The 14814-nt window shown below is 37.2% G+C and overlaps 1 protein-coding gene across 9 annotated transcripts in view; it reads right to left on the reverse strand.

The window, feature by feature from the left end:
* Nucleotides 1-14814, reverse strand: part of UBE3A (ubiquitin protein ligase E3A) — a 54061-nt gene that overhangs the window by 7028 nt on the left and 32219 nt on the right. For all 9 annotated transcript variants that reach the window (XM_061459739.1, XM_061459737.1, XM_061459734.1 and 6 more), the window contains 2 exons: nt 10113-11368; nt 2084-2228 (listed from right to left, as the gene is read on the reverse strand). In XM_061459739.1, the coding sequence (XP_061315723.1) occupies nt 2084-2228; nt 10113-11368 (1401 nt within the window). The remainder of the gene's footprint in view (nt 1-2083; nt 2229-10112; nt 11369-14814) is intronic.

A 14814-nucleotide genomic window follows, 5' to 3' on the forward strand; every position in this document is an offset into this window, starting at 1 on the left:
AAAATGGAAGAGTTAAACAGTCAAAATAAACAACTCCAGCAAATGTCTAATAATTAAGGACTAACACTTCACCCAGACCAACATCTGGAAACACTTTCATGTGAAATACAGCATTTTAGTCATTGACCAAAACTAAGACTATAGTACATTAACATTAAAATAAAACACCAGAATAAAATGGAAGCTTCAATAAGACAAAACCAATTGTATAGTGTTGGCTGGAATACTGTATAAAGTTATTCCTTCTTTCCTTTTACCATGGTGACTGTTGGTCATAAATCTAATTTTGCTCAAGTAATTACCTCCTTTGAGTAAAACCTGACAGTACTTTAATATCAAAATACTTGAAATGTAATGGCAACAAAATTTACAGGTATAAGCGTGACTTCACACATACCTATCAGATGACATTTTAAATTCCATTTAAAGGATTTCCTTCATTTTCTCTGGTAAATGAAGTGTTTACGAATCAACAAAAACCAACTTGGCATATATGGTGTATAAACTGTTAAACTGCAGTGCATATTAATAGGTGCAAAAGTATGAATGCAAGCTACATTTTCTGGTTTTGCACATTTATGTCAAAAGCAAATAAATACCCAGCCCCCCCCAAGTTGATATGAATACAAAAAAGTGTACTTACTTTTTACTTTTTTGTATTTTGAATACAGAAGTAAAATACAAACCATGCATGCACATCTTATCTATTACCCATCTTTATACACAGGGAGCATATATACACTGCTGGATTTTAGCTGAATCAGATTTCAGTTACTAAATGGGATTATTTCAATATAGGCATCCCACGCAACTTCTGCTTAGCTAAACTCAGGTAAAGAGAATAAATGTATTTTGCATTGAAAATATACCTTTGTCAAAGTAGGGAGACTTCCTTATTTTGTTGTACTCCAATTTATTCCAAGTAACCTTGCTAATTCAGATTCCAATCCCTCCAAGTTAATGGTAGTTTTCAGAGTAAGACTTGCCTATGGATCTGTATTGCTTGTGATAAGAACTGGCTTGTGTATGGGTAATAGTAAGCGTCAAGGTTCAGATCCTGTTACTGATTCTGGGGACTTCCTCTTCAACCTGAACAAACTGAACTTTTATGTTTATATTCATCAATTTTCTAAGCTACAAAACCAGCAGCTTTATTTTTTAAAACAGCTCAATGAACCCAAATTAACTAATGGCTACATGCTGTTGAGCTTCTTTAATGGAAGCCTTAACAGGAACTGCAATATGTCATCATCGTTCAGAAACTATGAAATTAGTATAAGAACCTGCTAGGTCTCATTTCTGTTCTAACACAAAGTATTAGTAACATTTTAAGACATTTTAATCTTATCAGAGCAGCAGACCAGCTGCATATTAAAAGCAGTACGTCTCTGCATATATGAAGCAGAAGCGTTAGACACTAGTGCAGGGAGCAAGGAGGGTAAAAGAGAAAAAAGGCAAGATGGAAATATGACTGTTAAAACACAAATATAAAACTTTGGCTCTGATATATCAAAATCTTAGTTCTAAGTAACTACAATGAAATCTGACATTACTGCTACACTTTGGATTTGTACCCCTTTTTAGATGAAATCATTAGAAGAACTGACGCTATCAGACGTTTTAAGCTGGAGGAAGGGGAGGAAATAAAAACTCACCATAAGTCCTACTCTGGTTTTATTGCAGAAGCTCTTCCTCTTTGGTTTGATTACTAATTCTAGAAGCTAATCACAAAGCAGAGTGAGGAGAAAGGTGAGAGAAAAAACACAGGAACCCTGCAAAGAAACCCTATACTACTGATGTATATTCAAACAGGCAGTGGCAGCTTTCACTAGCTATACACATAGCTTTTCATCATTCCTCCTTAGGAGGATGACTGATGATAAAGACACAGTGAGCCTCAAGGGGTCAAATGCTCTCATGATCACCAAGAAATCTGGAGAGCTTCAGAAAGAAGCAGCAGCAGATACAGAAAGGCACTGCATAAACACAGAACAGGCCAGGTTGGAAGGGACCTTGAAAGATCATCTGCTCCAACCTTTTGTGTGAAAAATTTGATAAATTAGTAAATTCTTATATCACATACCAATATCTGGATTGAAGATTTCTTCCACAACCAGTTGAAAAAATTCTTTGGAAACACCTCCTTCATCTACCCCTTGCTCTCCTTCAAATTCAACATACAATTGCTTCTTCAAGTCTGCAGGATTTTCCATGGCAATCATCTCTAGCTATTGAGTGAACAGACAGAAGTATTTCATTAGTAAACCTGTTTACCAGAAGAGTCGACTGAGTATCAAATAATGAAATCAAAACTACCCTCCAAACTTAAGAAAGCAAGTATAAATCTCAACGGTAAAATATCAGAAACCAATAGTAACGCTAAATCACTCTAAGCCTGTATCAGAATTTGGGGATTAACACAGCAAGAAACTTAGCACAGATCTGATCTGTTAGCCAATTAAGACTGTTAGCCTTCTCCGTTTCTATTCTTCTAAGCACTTATTTTAAATAAGTTAGCATTGTGTTGCACAAAATTCACAGAAAACAGTATGAAAACAAGATTTATTACTGGGATAATCAAATTCATCTGACAAAGAAAAGAGACTGCAATCTGATCTACATGTTTGCAACAAATGGTTTTGTGAAGGGATTACACAAGATATGTTTTCAGAGTGAAAGACAGAAGACAAGCCTTTGACTAGTAATCGCATCTCACAAAGAAAGAGATGGAGAAAAAAACAAACAAAACAAAATACCCCAGAAATTAGAAGACACTAACATTACAGTCAAATTGGTCTCCTTTCCTCTTGACTCTAATAAGGAAGTCTCAGAATTTCTTGCTCTTATTTCTTCAGTGCCTTTAAACAGATCTACTGCACTGCTTCCATGAAAGTGAATATTCAGTTAAGGTCAAATACCAGTTATAACATCTCACAGGAAAGGAGTTCATGTCTACATAAAGGCCATTACATATCTTTCACTTTCTTACAACAAAAATGTATCCTTTCAGTTAATCAAAAGTTATGCAAGAATACCTTGCAGCTGATACTATGCTGCTTAAAAGCATAAATATATTGGTTAAATCTGTGCAACATGATTATATTAAACATGTCTTTGTGGCAAAGAAGAAAATGCAACAGCAGTAAAGCACAAATGGACCTGTGCATTCCTCTACCAAGACTGTATTACTGGTGAGATTTGCCTCTAAGCCGGACTACTGAAACCTGTACTTACCACCAGGTGTCCTTAACACACCGAAACACTTCTATTCCACTACTTACCTTATCCACACACACATGCCAACACATTCTTTACATCCCAGAGTTCTACTACACAGTTGTAAAGGAGAACAGGAACAGAACAGAGAGGATAAAGACAGCAATAATCACACCATCAACTCAAAATGACAGCACCAGTAAGACACATTTTCTCCTGGTAACTGCCAAATCAGCCAGCCCATGTTTCAAGCAGCACAGCAGGGGCAGATGTGAGACACTGCTAAAGGTAGTTAGCATTAGCAGGTCCAGAGACTTTGAAGCTCCTCATGCAAAAAGAGCATGTGGAGAAAATTGCACTACCTGGAACTGAAAACTAGTGTCAGAAGGAAACAGAGTGTAACTTCAGATCATATAAAGCTCAGGTAAAAAAACCCAAACAAAAACCAAACCCAAACCAAACCAAACAACAGGCAAACCACGAAGACCCCAGTAAAGAGAGCAAGTCAGATCAGTTGATTGGGACCGATACCGTTACAAGATCATCTGGAAAACATAGTTATGTTCTACATAAACCATCTGGTATTCTATTGCATACTACTTGCAGTGAAGTGGCTTTGCCTTTAAGGAGACCAAATAATATTTATTCTTTGAAATTCACTGTAATTTTTATCAACAATACTTCTGCAGCAAAACTATGTTGTGGCGTGCGTCCCCTGCCCTGCTATTCTCATCACATGCTTTCCATAAAATGTAATCTTTTATCTCGTAAAATCATGAAAACCTTAAAATTGTGCATCTTACAGATATGTAAAATCTTTTCTTCCTGAACAGGACAACAATAGAGCTTAAGGCATGTTTCAAATACAACTGAAGATTTTCAAAACAGAGAAGTAGCATTTATTTTAAGATCCTCAATACTCGTTATACATTCAAGCTGGACAGACAGTTCTAGTTGAGTCTCTTCCACTTACAAGTGGCTCAGTTTTTTTTTCTCCTCAGGGCTGTTGGCTGTGCAGTATATAGCATCAGCAGTTTTCTATTTTGCAATTTTCATGAATTTTGAGGAGTTCTGAAAAAGCAAGTATTGCCTTTGCATGTCTTTTGGGACAGCAACCCTTTGTCATAGTGTAAGGCTCTTCTGAGTCACAGAAATACACTTCTACTAAGGAGAGTTCTCATATTTATAAACATGAAGCAATTAAAAATATTTCAAAAATAATTTTTTTTTGGCTGAGAACTACACTGCAATGAGTGATGTAAAAGAAATGCAGCATTTAAAAAGAAGGGGAAGGAAGCACTTGTAGTTGAGCAACACTGGCTGGACATATTGGAACAGTGCGCACTGGATGTCTGTGAGGGAGTCAGATAAAAGATTACCAGAAAGCTAGCATTTTGAGTCAAAGCCTAATGTTCATTGAAGTAGATTCTATAACCAGGACAATGTTGCTAAGCTGCTCAACTGAAGGTTGTGGGTTTAGCTCCCCTTTGAACATCCTGTCTCAACACTGACATTCCACAAGGAAATTGGAACTGAGTGGAAAACACAGCATTAGTCATGATAGTAGAGAGGCACTAATTTTAGCAGAACTGCAGCAGTGTTTCTATAGCAAGGACATACGAACTTCAGAAATACATGACACCAATATGACAACATTAAAAAGCCTGATGTAACACCAGAGTTTGGCTACCTTCTTAAAACTGATGGTAGCTGAACTAATTTCTATTCAGTTAAAAACAATCAAAAATCCCTTCAAGTTCTAGTAATGCAACATAAAAGTTCTCTTTCAGGCAATGGCAGGAATACTTTCCTCACTAGAAGGCAGAAATGACATGAACACAACTAATTCAATTTTGAAAGTACCAGTGACACGTCATGACAAGTCCATCACTACATTTTTCTGAATTTTTTCTGAAAACCAGCAACTTCAAATGACTAAGCAGCATCCTTGCCAGCTGTACTTTATGGTTCATGTATACGCTTGAGTGGGGCTTGCATGTGTCAACATAGTCACACACATTCATGGCAACCAAGGTGTACTGGTGCTGAGATTTTCCACAGGACACACAAACATCAACTTAGTTCTAGAAGAACCAAAAAGGTCCTTAAGTACTTTGTTGCTAATACACTCTGAGAGAATCTGCCTACTGGTTCAGCTGTCACATAAGAGTTTGTGCTCATCAATATATTCAGCAGCCATTTACAAGCAAGAGGCCTGCTGCCTGCCAGCTATCTAAGTTCCATGTGAAATTTGTCAAACTGAATTTCTAATTTGTGAGCAAGTACCAGCCAGACTCTGATGAAGGAATCCACCACATTTTCACTTGCACAACTTGAGTGTTGTAGCTAACACCCATTAAATTACTGCTACCTGAGAATAAATCCACATACAAATAGCTGTTGAGTGATAAAAATGATGAAGAAGGGATTTAAGGATAAACTTCCTTTCAATACTACCACATCCACACAACATGATGCAGCAGAAGTACAGCTGACCTCAAACTTGTTAGATGCAAAAAGGCATATTAACTGCTTTCAAAAACTGCAAACTGAGCTACCAACTCCCAGATGTAAGGGCTCCTTAACAAATGTGGGGACTACCGCTTTACCAATTCCAAAATTCCTCACCCCAATGACTTTTCAGATTAACACACATACAAGTATATAACAAACACATAATAGAAGGAAAGCGTGTTTCATTAAGTCCATTTCAATGAAAAAAAAACGAAAAAGAAGTTTCTGATGCAAATTTCATACATGCAAAGAAACTGAGCAATGAATGTGCAAATAAAGTTTTTGCTTAGATGTACATGTTTCAGAGTGAACTGTGATTCTCTTAATAAGCAACTCTTAACAAGTTACTGCATTTAAAATGTATTGCTTCAAATTCGCAAGAAAAAATCCTCCAGTAATAATAATAATAAACATCACTTACCAGTGCTCATATTTGTTTTAATGAAGTCCAAACAGTGAGATGTACATACTGAATTCTAGAAGTTTAAATATTAAATATTGATAAGAGAAACCCAGCTTGGTGATCACTCAATTATCTTGATCAATTAGAAGAGAAAGACTGGTATAGTCCATTTGCAAGAAGAAATTATAAAGGCTGATGTATTTGCTTGAAAAATATCCAGCATCAATAAGGAAAATATGAATAAGAATCTCAGCCTCATTTTAATAAATACTTATGAAAACGCTTTTATTGGGAAGTTCTCAGAGTTATTCCATATACAGTTAAAACGGCCTGCACTGACTGTTCTGTAAAGACACAAGTCTAGTGACCCATGTATGTAATTACTTTGAAGTCTTTAAGTATTCAAACTCCAGAAATAAAAAAAACGCAATTCAAGGGTAAAAATATTTGTAATCATAATTACTTACCTGTAATTTAAGCACCTTTGGAAATGCTTTGCCACTAGACAGATCTAAGAATATGCTTTTACTACTTAAGAATATTATCTTGGCAATATCTTTCTGACAGTTTTCAGTGAGACCCTTCTGAAGTTCAGTAGCGCACCCAAAACCACAACCATTACTGATACAAACTCATACAGTGTAGCTTTCACTTGGGTTTTATGCTGTCAGTGCATGGTAACTATCTTTGACTAGAATCATAGACAGAACAAGTAACTTTAAGGATTAGTACTCAAGACTGAAGACTTATTTCAGACCAATTAGGAAGTGGAAGTGAAGTTTAAAAATTACTAAAATCACTTCTCAATCTGCTACAGGAAGTACCTGTAACAACAGCATGCAATTCTTAGATCAGGCAGTCACAGAAGAAGCTGCGAGACAACAGCATGGAACAGCAGTTTCCTTACAACACTCTTCCAGCAGATTTGCAGCTTAGAGACTTTCTGAGGTTTGTGTGTTGGTCACAGCAAAATACCTGTAATGCCCTGCCTGGGCAAAGACATCCACAATTTTAAGGTAGTAAGGTAAAGCTGCTTGTGTTAAACCTGCTTCTGGATAATATGAGCAGGTGCTATGAGTTAAGAAAACCAGTATTCCTCATTCCATTTCTTCATGCCATCTTTTATGTACTCTGTCATCTTTTTTACCACTAAGAGGATTTATAATCTCTCCAAAGAGACTCTAGACTCTCCTAATGCATTTCTATTGCATTGTTCTTGATATTACAATGAGAAAAAACAAATGAGAGAGAGACAGACATAGGCACATTGTAGTAGACAGAGACAATGTTTACTACATGTTCCATTTGGTCTTTTCTTAACTCCTACCACTTCTTCAGGAATATCCAAAATCTCCTTCTGAGCACCGATACTTCATATCATCAGTTAAAACGTAACAATAGCTAAAAGGTGACTCTGCAGATCCTTTACATATATTTTTTTCAACACTGTTTTTTCTTAAGGCCACATCATCTTACAACGGTTACCTTGTTGCACCTGTTTGAAACGGCACATACTCTCTGGCCAGAACAGCGAGCCTTCACTGTTCTCCATTTTAGTGAATGTAATCTATTTCCTTCAAGAAATTCCTGGGCTGCACAGTTCAGCTCAGACTACTTGAATTTAGAACAATTTTATCTTTTATTTTCTGTTCCAGAATAAACAGTTTTAAAATCTTACTCTTCTTGCGGCTTTGACAGAGTCAGATCACCATAATTTAGCATGTTCTGACAGCTTAAATTAACAGCCATAAGAGGATCCATGGCAACTGCCCAAGCATGTATTCGCAGACTGCAAGGACACCACAAATTAGTATGTTTGAGCTTGATCTGATTTAAATTACCTAAATTTTCAACAGACCAAGAGCGTGCACAGCAGTAACTGCTGTAACCCCATTGTGATACAGCAGCTGCACTAACTTGATGTTGCCCATGTGCCTTCTAAACAACAATAAACATATTTTTACTGTTCTCAAAGATTTCAGCTTTCTTCCACAACAAGCAGTATGTGTCCTTTTCTCATATTTACAGATTTTCTTTTCCATCATGAGCATGAAGAGGAAGGTCTGCTTCCTCTCTGCTAGAACAGACATCAAAACAAGTATCTCCCCAAAACTAGCTCTTATCCTTTTTTAGCCCATCTTCTCCTAAAGGGATAATACTGTCCCTTCCTTTTTTCCCCAGTATTTACGTATCAGAAAGCTGAACAGTCAAAGAAGTAGGCTCCATTACTTTAGTGTGCCAAAACTCAGCAGGATACACCTGTACCATGGGCCCTGATGGGATGCACCCACAAGTACTGAGGGAGCTGGTAGATGTTATTGCTATGCCACTCTCCATCATCTTTGAAACAGCATGGAGAACAGGAGAGGTGCCCGAGGACTGGGGAGAAGATAACAACACCCCAGTCTTCAAAAAATGCAAGAAGTAGAACCCAGGAACCAACTGGCCAATCAGCCTCACCTCCATCTCTGGAAAGGTCATGGAATAGCTCATCCTGGATGTCATCTCCAAGCATGTGGTGGACAAGAAGGTTTATTAGGAATAGTCTGTGTGGGTTCACCAAGGGGAAATTGTGCTTGACCAATTCGATAGCCTTTTATGATGGAATGACTGGCTGGGTAGATGAGGGGAAAGCAGTGGATGTTGTCTACCTTGACTAGGATTTTGACACTATCTCCTGTAATATCCTCATAGGTAAGCTCAGGAAGCATGTGGGAGATGAGTGGACAGCGAGGTGGACTGAGAATGGGCTGAATGAATGGCAGTGCTCAAAGGGTTATCATCAGTGGTGGAGCCTCGTCAGAGGACTGTAGCTTGTGGTGATCCCCAGGGGTCAGTACTGGGTCTAGTCTTGTTCAATTTACTCATCACTGGATGAAGGGACAGTATACCCTCAACAAGTCTGCTGATAATACAAAACAGGGAGGGGTGGCAATTCCCAGGAAATAGCTAGCTCATCTGGAAATTCATAGGTACACAGAAAAATCAAGGTGGGAGCTCATTTAGGGCTCTCACAATTGACCTTCAGCAGCAGTTAAAATCATCAAATTTAACTAAAAGTAACAGCTGAGCTGAGAGGCAAAACCAGGTACTTTTCCAGAGTCTCTCTAAATACCTGTCTGGCTCTTCAGCAAGCTTTAAAGCTATGTTTGAATTTACAATTTTGCAAACAGTGTTGTGCTTTAATAACAGAACAGAAAAATGAGCTTCTGAAAAATAACAGCTTTAAGTGAAAAACTAGAAGTAGGAAAAGTCCTAAAATTAAAGGACATATTTACAGGAAGATTTTCTCTGAAGTATTCTTTATAGTTTGTATCCTGTATAAGTCCTGTATAGTTTGTATCCTGTGTAAGTCCCATCTTCCAAAAATGTGTGAACTTTAGGAAGTTTTACTTTAGGAAGCCAGCATATTCAGAAACAAGCTGCCCTCACAGCTCTCAGGTACCAACAGGTCTGTCTTCTCCTTCCTTGGTCATACCAGTATTTGCACCAAATTGCAACAATTCTTAAGGAAATGAGAAGTTCTACTTATGCAGGCACTCCACGCTTTACATCTTGAAATTCAGAAGTCCACAACAAGAGTAGACAACTGAAAAGTTTTAATTCCAATTTCCATTCGAAAAATTCTGCTATCACAAGATGATCCGACACATTCCAGAGGACAAAGGAAAAGTACCGAAACAGAAGAGTAAGCTGTAACTGCAGAATCTGTTAATGGGAAGTAAGAACTATTTGACACTTTAAAACACCTAAGTCTGCAACCACTCGGAGTAAAAGCAGTTTTGCCTAACATACAAATCTTCAGCAGCACGTGTAAAATTCAAATTTAATATGGTAAAACTATTTGAGTTTCCTCTAGAGGAAATCTAGTACATAAACCACTGCACTCACACACAGTCCTTTTCAGTAAGTCAAAGCCCACATAGTTTGCAATAGTCAGAACCAGCAAACTTAAGTTCCATGTTGCTGCATGACTTACCCGGACAAGCGCATCATCTATGATGTGATCACGTCTCACTTTAAGTCGCAAATATGGGTTGAGCTGCTGTCCTTGAACTAAGCTGTAGAGCACAGTTATGCGTCTTTCACTGTACATCCGGATTCTGTTGTCATAATACAATCCCAGGTTCTTGGTAACAGCATTCAATATGAAGGGGCAGGTCATAAAAGAGAATTTATTTTCTGTTTCTACTTTGAAGAAAGTGTAGTCTTTGTCCATTTCTAGAACATCATTCAGTGGTTCATTAATAAATTCTTCAAATGGGATAAGTGGTTTTCTGCAATCTATAGTTTTAACACCAAGTTCAGTTTCCAGTGGGTCCACTCGAGGACCTTTTTTATTTCTTCTTTCCTCACCCAAAAGCTCTTGAAGTGTTAGTTCACTAGATTCTGGGATGGGTTCTTCATCTTCCTCTTCATTATGATCTGTATCCACATCCCCTCCTACTACATTTGCATAGTAAACCATTTTCAAGCACTTTGAAGCAGCAACAACAGCATCATCATCATTCACTAGGTTACGACTACTGAACTCATTGCTTATGACTTTGTAAGTAATAAGTTGCTGAAATGTTTCCATCATTCTCCGAATTTGGTCTGCTCTGTACTTAGACCACAATCTGACCAGTTTTGCTTGAGCTGCAAGGGGCAGTTTGCTCATTGCTTTGCAAAACAACGGTAGAGCCATTTCCAGATATTCTGGGCTATGAAGATTGCCATTCTCCATAACGATAATAAACAAATTCAGATAGTTAGGATCCCGAGAGTACACATTATGGTAAGTCAAGTCACATTCCACATTAGGTGACAAGTACACAAGTGCATTTAAAAAGGCAGTTTCTATTTTTTCATTAGACAGTAATCTATCATAAACCCGTCTGACTGCTTCAATATCTACAGACACTTCATCCGGGCCTAGTTTTTGGAGGTTATTATCTCCCTGTGTGTTATCACCTATTCTTGATGACGAAGATGATGATGCACCTGAATCTTCTTCCATAGCAGCAGCCGAACAGGCAGCTTTTTCCTTTTCGTCTTCATCTTTGTCTTCATCCTTTCCTTGAAGAGACTTGAGCTCCTCCTTGGTGTGCTGCTTGGCTTTTCGGAAACTCTGTACCAATGCTTCAGCACTAGAAAATACTCTCCCAATCACTCGGATTAAAGGGGAATAATCCTCTTTCTCCCGACATAGTTCAAGAATTTCATATATCTTGTCTTCTGTTAGAAAAGTCACATCTATGAAAAGATAAAGTATTAATTTTGTTAAGATAAAATACTTCTGATTTGCTCTACTCAATGTGTATCATCATTAACACCAGAAAAAAAACCAAAACAAAACAGTGTTAGTGTTGGATAAATTTAAGGCAGGTACTGCATAATTTCATTAGCATGAAGAATCGTGATTTCATTCACTATGATTGTGTAAAATATCTTATTTATGGATGTCGATCCCTGACGGAGAACATGCTCAACAGTAAAACTGTTTTGCAGCCAATTAGCTGCATTTGGTAGTAAACAATATTGTATCATCTAAACAAGAGCAACTAAATCAATCACTAAGACGTTTAATCTTTGAAAGACTTACTGAATATGACTCTGTGACAACACAGTCTTCTGGTAAATCTGCACAGTTAATGTGTAAGTCATTAAACTATATCCCAACTAAACTGTTTCAACATCTTTTTTCAGACACAGCAGATATGTATGGACTTCACACATTATTTCTCCCTTAGAAGTAGACTTTAAAAAAAATCCAATAATTAGTTTTGCTGAATATTAATGGGAATATGAGATCTTACTTTTATTTTTAATGCTTTCTGCAACTGTTCGTATTCTAAACCGATGCCTGAAAATCCTCTCAAAAACCACAATACTTGCTCAGAAATTTATGCTGCCTTCTAAATTACACAGTTGAGTATGTGGGTTATTTCTTTGTACATTAGGCCTCAGTGAGACAAACATCTTGAGTATACTCATCAACATGCTATTCAGATGAACAAGCTGGTTTACATGCATCACCTGCACGCAATCCAAATACCTGCCTGTTGCCACCTCTCCCCCAAACCCCTGATATTAAGTAAGTCCTTTTTTTTAATATGAAATCTTTCTTCTCTTTTCTAAAGAAAAAAGATTTTTATCTTTTCTATGCTGCTTCTCAAACAGAACCCACAGATTCTTTCACATCAGGTGATGATTTAGAGTAGGATTACCACATGATCAGACCCTGAAAAGATGTTCTAGTTTAAGCAGATTCTTCTGAACTGACACATAATTTAGAACTAAAACAGAATCTGTTTAATAGCATCTCTGGAGATCTAAAAAATGCTCATCACAGCACTGTATTCACCAACCATGCTAGATCAACTATCTGTGCAGAAAGAAGGAAGCATATAACTTTAATAAAGACAGTTCTATGTTTAAAGTATTTTGAAATGTGACTGCCTACACTAATATTCATTCCAAGCAGTCATTAAATTAAAAATACAAACTAAATGATGCCAGACAGACAACCTATTGATTTCTGGATTCCTAAGCCATTGTTAGAGCACATACAACACAGGAAATACTAAGCTTATGTCACAGTACTGAAATTGACTTCCAACCACTTCAAAGACAGTGAAAAAGCTTCAAAACTAAAATCTTCCCTGTTAAAACAACAAGAACATTGAAAATATTATGAAAGGATTCAAGCTTAGCGCAACATCTCCTATTTGTACCTGCTGTGGTGAATGTTCCAGAAGCAAACTTGACTAAAAGATATTGTAACTGCTGATACATACGCTGTTTCATGCTATAGCTCTTCAAAATGAGGACCACAGCCTCAAGTTCACCAACACTGGATTGCATAGGTTATTCACAAAATGAAAATTATCAGCAAAAGTTGACTATTTAACAGTGTAATACTCTTCAGGTTTCTGTACTTACAACAGGAATTCCCTAGTCATTCTTTTAAAGGTTTCAGTATTTAGTATTAAAGAATCTAGTCATGTGCCATTTCCAGATAAAATATTTAGTATTATCATTAGCAGTTTCATAACAGTTCTAAATCATATCCTTTGACCATCCTCTGAGCTATCAGAAGAGTCTGCCCCATTTTTACTTTCCAGTAGTGAGAAAAGAACAAATGTAGTGTAGTACAGTAGCGAGAGAAGAACAAATGTATAGTGAAGTTTTCTTCTAACTCAAGTCAACTTTAGTCAACTTGTGTGTGGATATGTGAGTTTTTACATGCCTTCTCTTCTCACCCTTCCTATTACAACTACGTGATCCAGCAAAGTAAGTGTATCTCTTTTCAGACCTCAGTCTCAGTAATACTCCATGACAAATCTGTACATGGAGTCATGCTTTAGCCATGATCCTTGACTGTGAGAAAGACTGCATGTGGTATGCATACTGCCAATTACACTCCCCAGTTAACAAATTTATTAATTATCTTTTCATTATCCCTTATGGAAGCTTTGTTATGATTGTGTGCTCACTGCCTGTCCACTGATGTTCTCTGCTTCCAGTTCCATGTTTTGGTCAAACATTAGTTTCCACAAGTTAAAAATAGCTTCCCAGGTAATAATGACACAGATTTTGAAATGGCACTCTCTCTCTATGACTACATTTGTTACCCATGCTTTTTTATAGATTTGTAATTTCACCATTCCCTTCCTCTTTTTGGACAGCCATCTAAGATATTACTGACGTACTGACAATAGCCTACAGGTACATTTTTCTCCAAAGGTAATAGTCTTAGGGTTTAGCACTACATAAAAGTAGTTTAAATTATTGTTTCTGCAGGTTATTTCGTTTTATTTAGAACTTTCAATCCTATGTCAAGCATAAAAGCAAGCTGCGTATCTTCTTTCTTGGCTTAACTGCAGTTTTCCCAGTAACTGTTACTGCAGATGGATTTAAAAAAACCCTGAACAATTCAGAGTGCTGAATTCCTTAGACAACATCCAATTCCAAAGGTAATTGAAGAGACTCCAATGGACTTTAAGAATGCATTAATGATCTCTGTCCATGCAGCTACAAAGACGGGTTAATAATTGAGATGCTGCAACAGATCGAGTCACTGCTTTAGACAACAGACTGACTCTGCAGATGGTTTGAGAGGACTTTTAGACATCTGTCTTGGGGAGAGAGGACAGTATGGTCAGAACGAAGGAGGAAAGCTCTGTCCATACACGCTTCCATTAAAAATACACAAAATAAGAGACAAATCACAAAACGGACCTAATGTTCCTCTTGCCCATCTCACAATACTCTGGCTTCCCTTTTCCCTACCTACTGTTCGCCTCTGCTTACTCAGATCATAAATAATTTCAGGACAAATTTATCTGCGCATCAGATAAAGAACAAACAGATACAGGCAGAGCATCTTATAACACAGTACTATGTTTATTGCTGATTCTGTAGGGCTTTTTAATTCTTTGCTGTAAAAAGTTTCACCTTCTTTAGAGAAAATGAATGAATCTGAACTTCTGTGTTTATACCACTTACAGCAATGATACTGAAAGGTCTGCTCAAAGGTTAATTGCTTTAATTTCATTTAGCTTCTGCTTGCACCACAGGTTTTGGCAACACTAATATGTATTTACTATCCTACAGAGTTTAAAAAGCTAACTAGAAGTTACAAAAGACATACTGAACAGTTTTTATTTTCGTACATTGGCTTAGAAATCACTTTGCTT

Source organism: Pezoporus flaviventris, unplaced genomic scaffold (assembly GCF_033815535.1).
Source record: "Pezoporus flaviventris isolate CSIRO_AGI_PZ_B2104156 unplaced genomic scaffold, CSIRO_AGI_Pfla_v1 ptg000030l, whole genome shotgun sequence".
In the NCBI taxonomy this organism is placed as follows: Eukaryota; Metazoa; Chordata; class Aves; order Psittaciformes; family Psittacidae; genus Pezoporus; species Pezoporus flaviventris.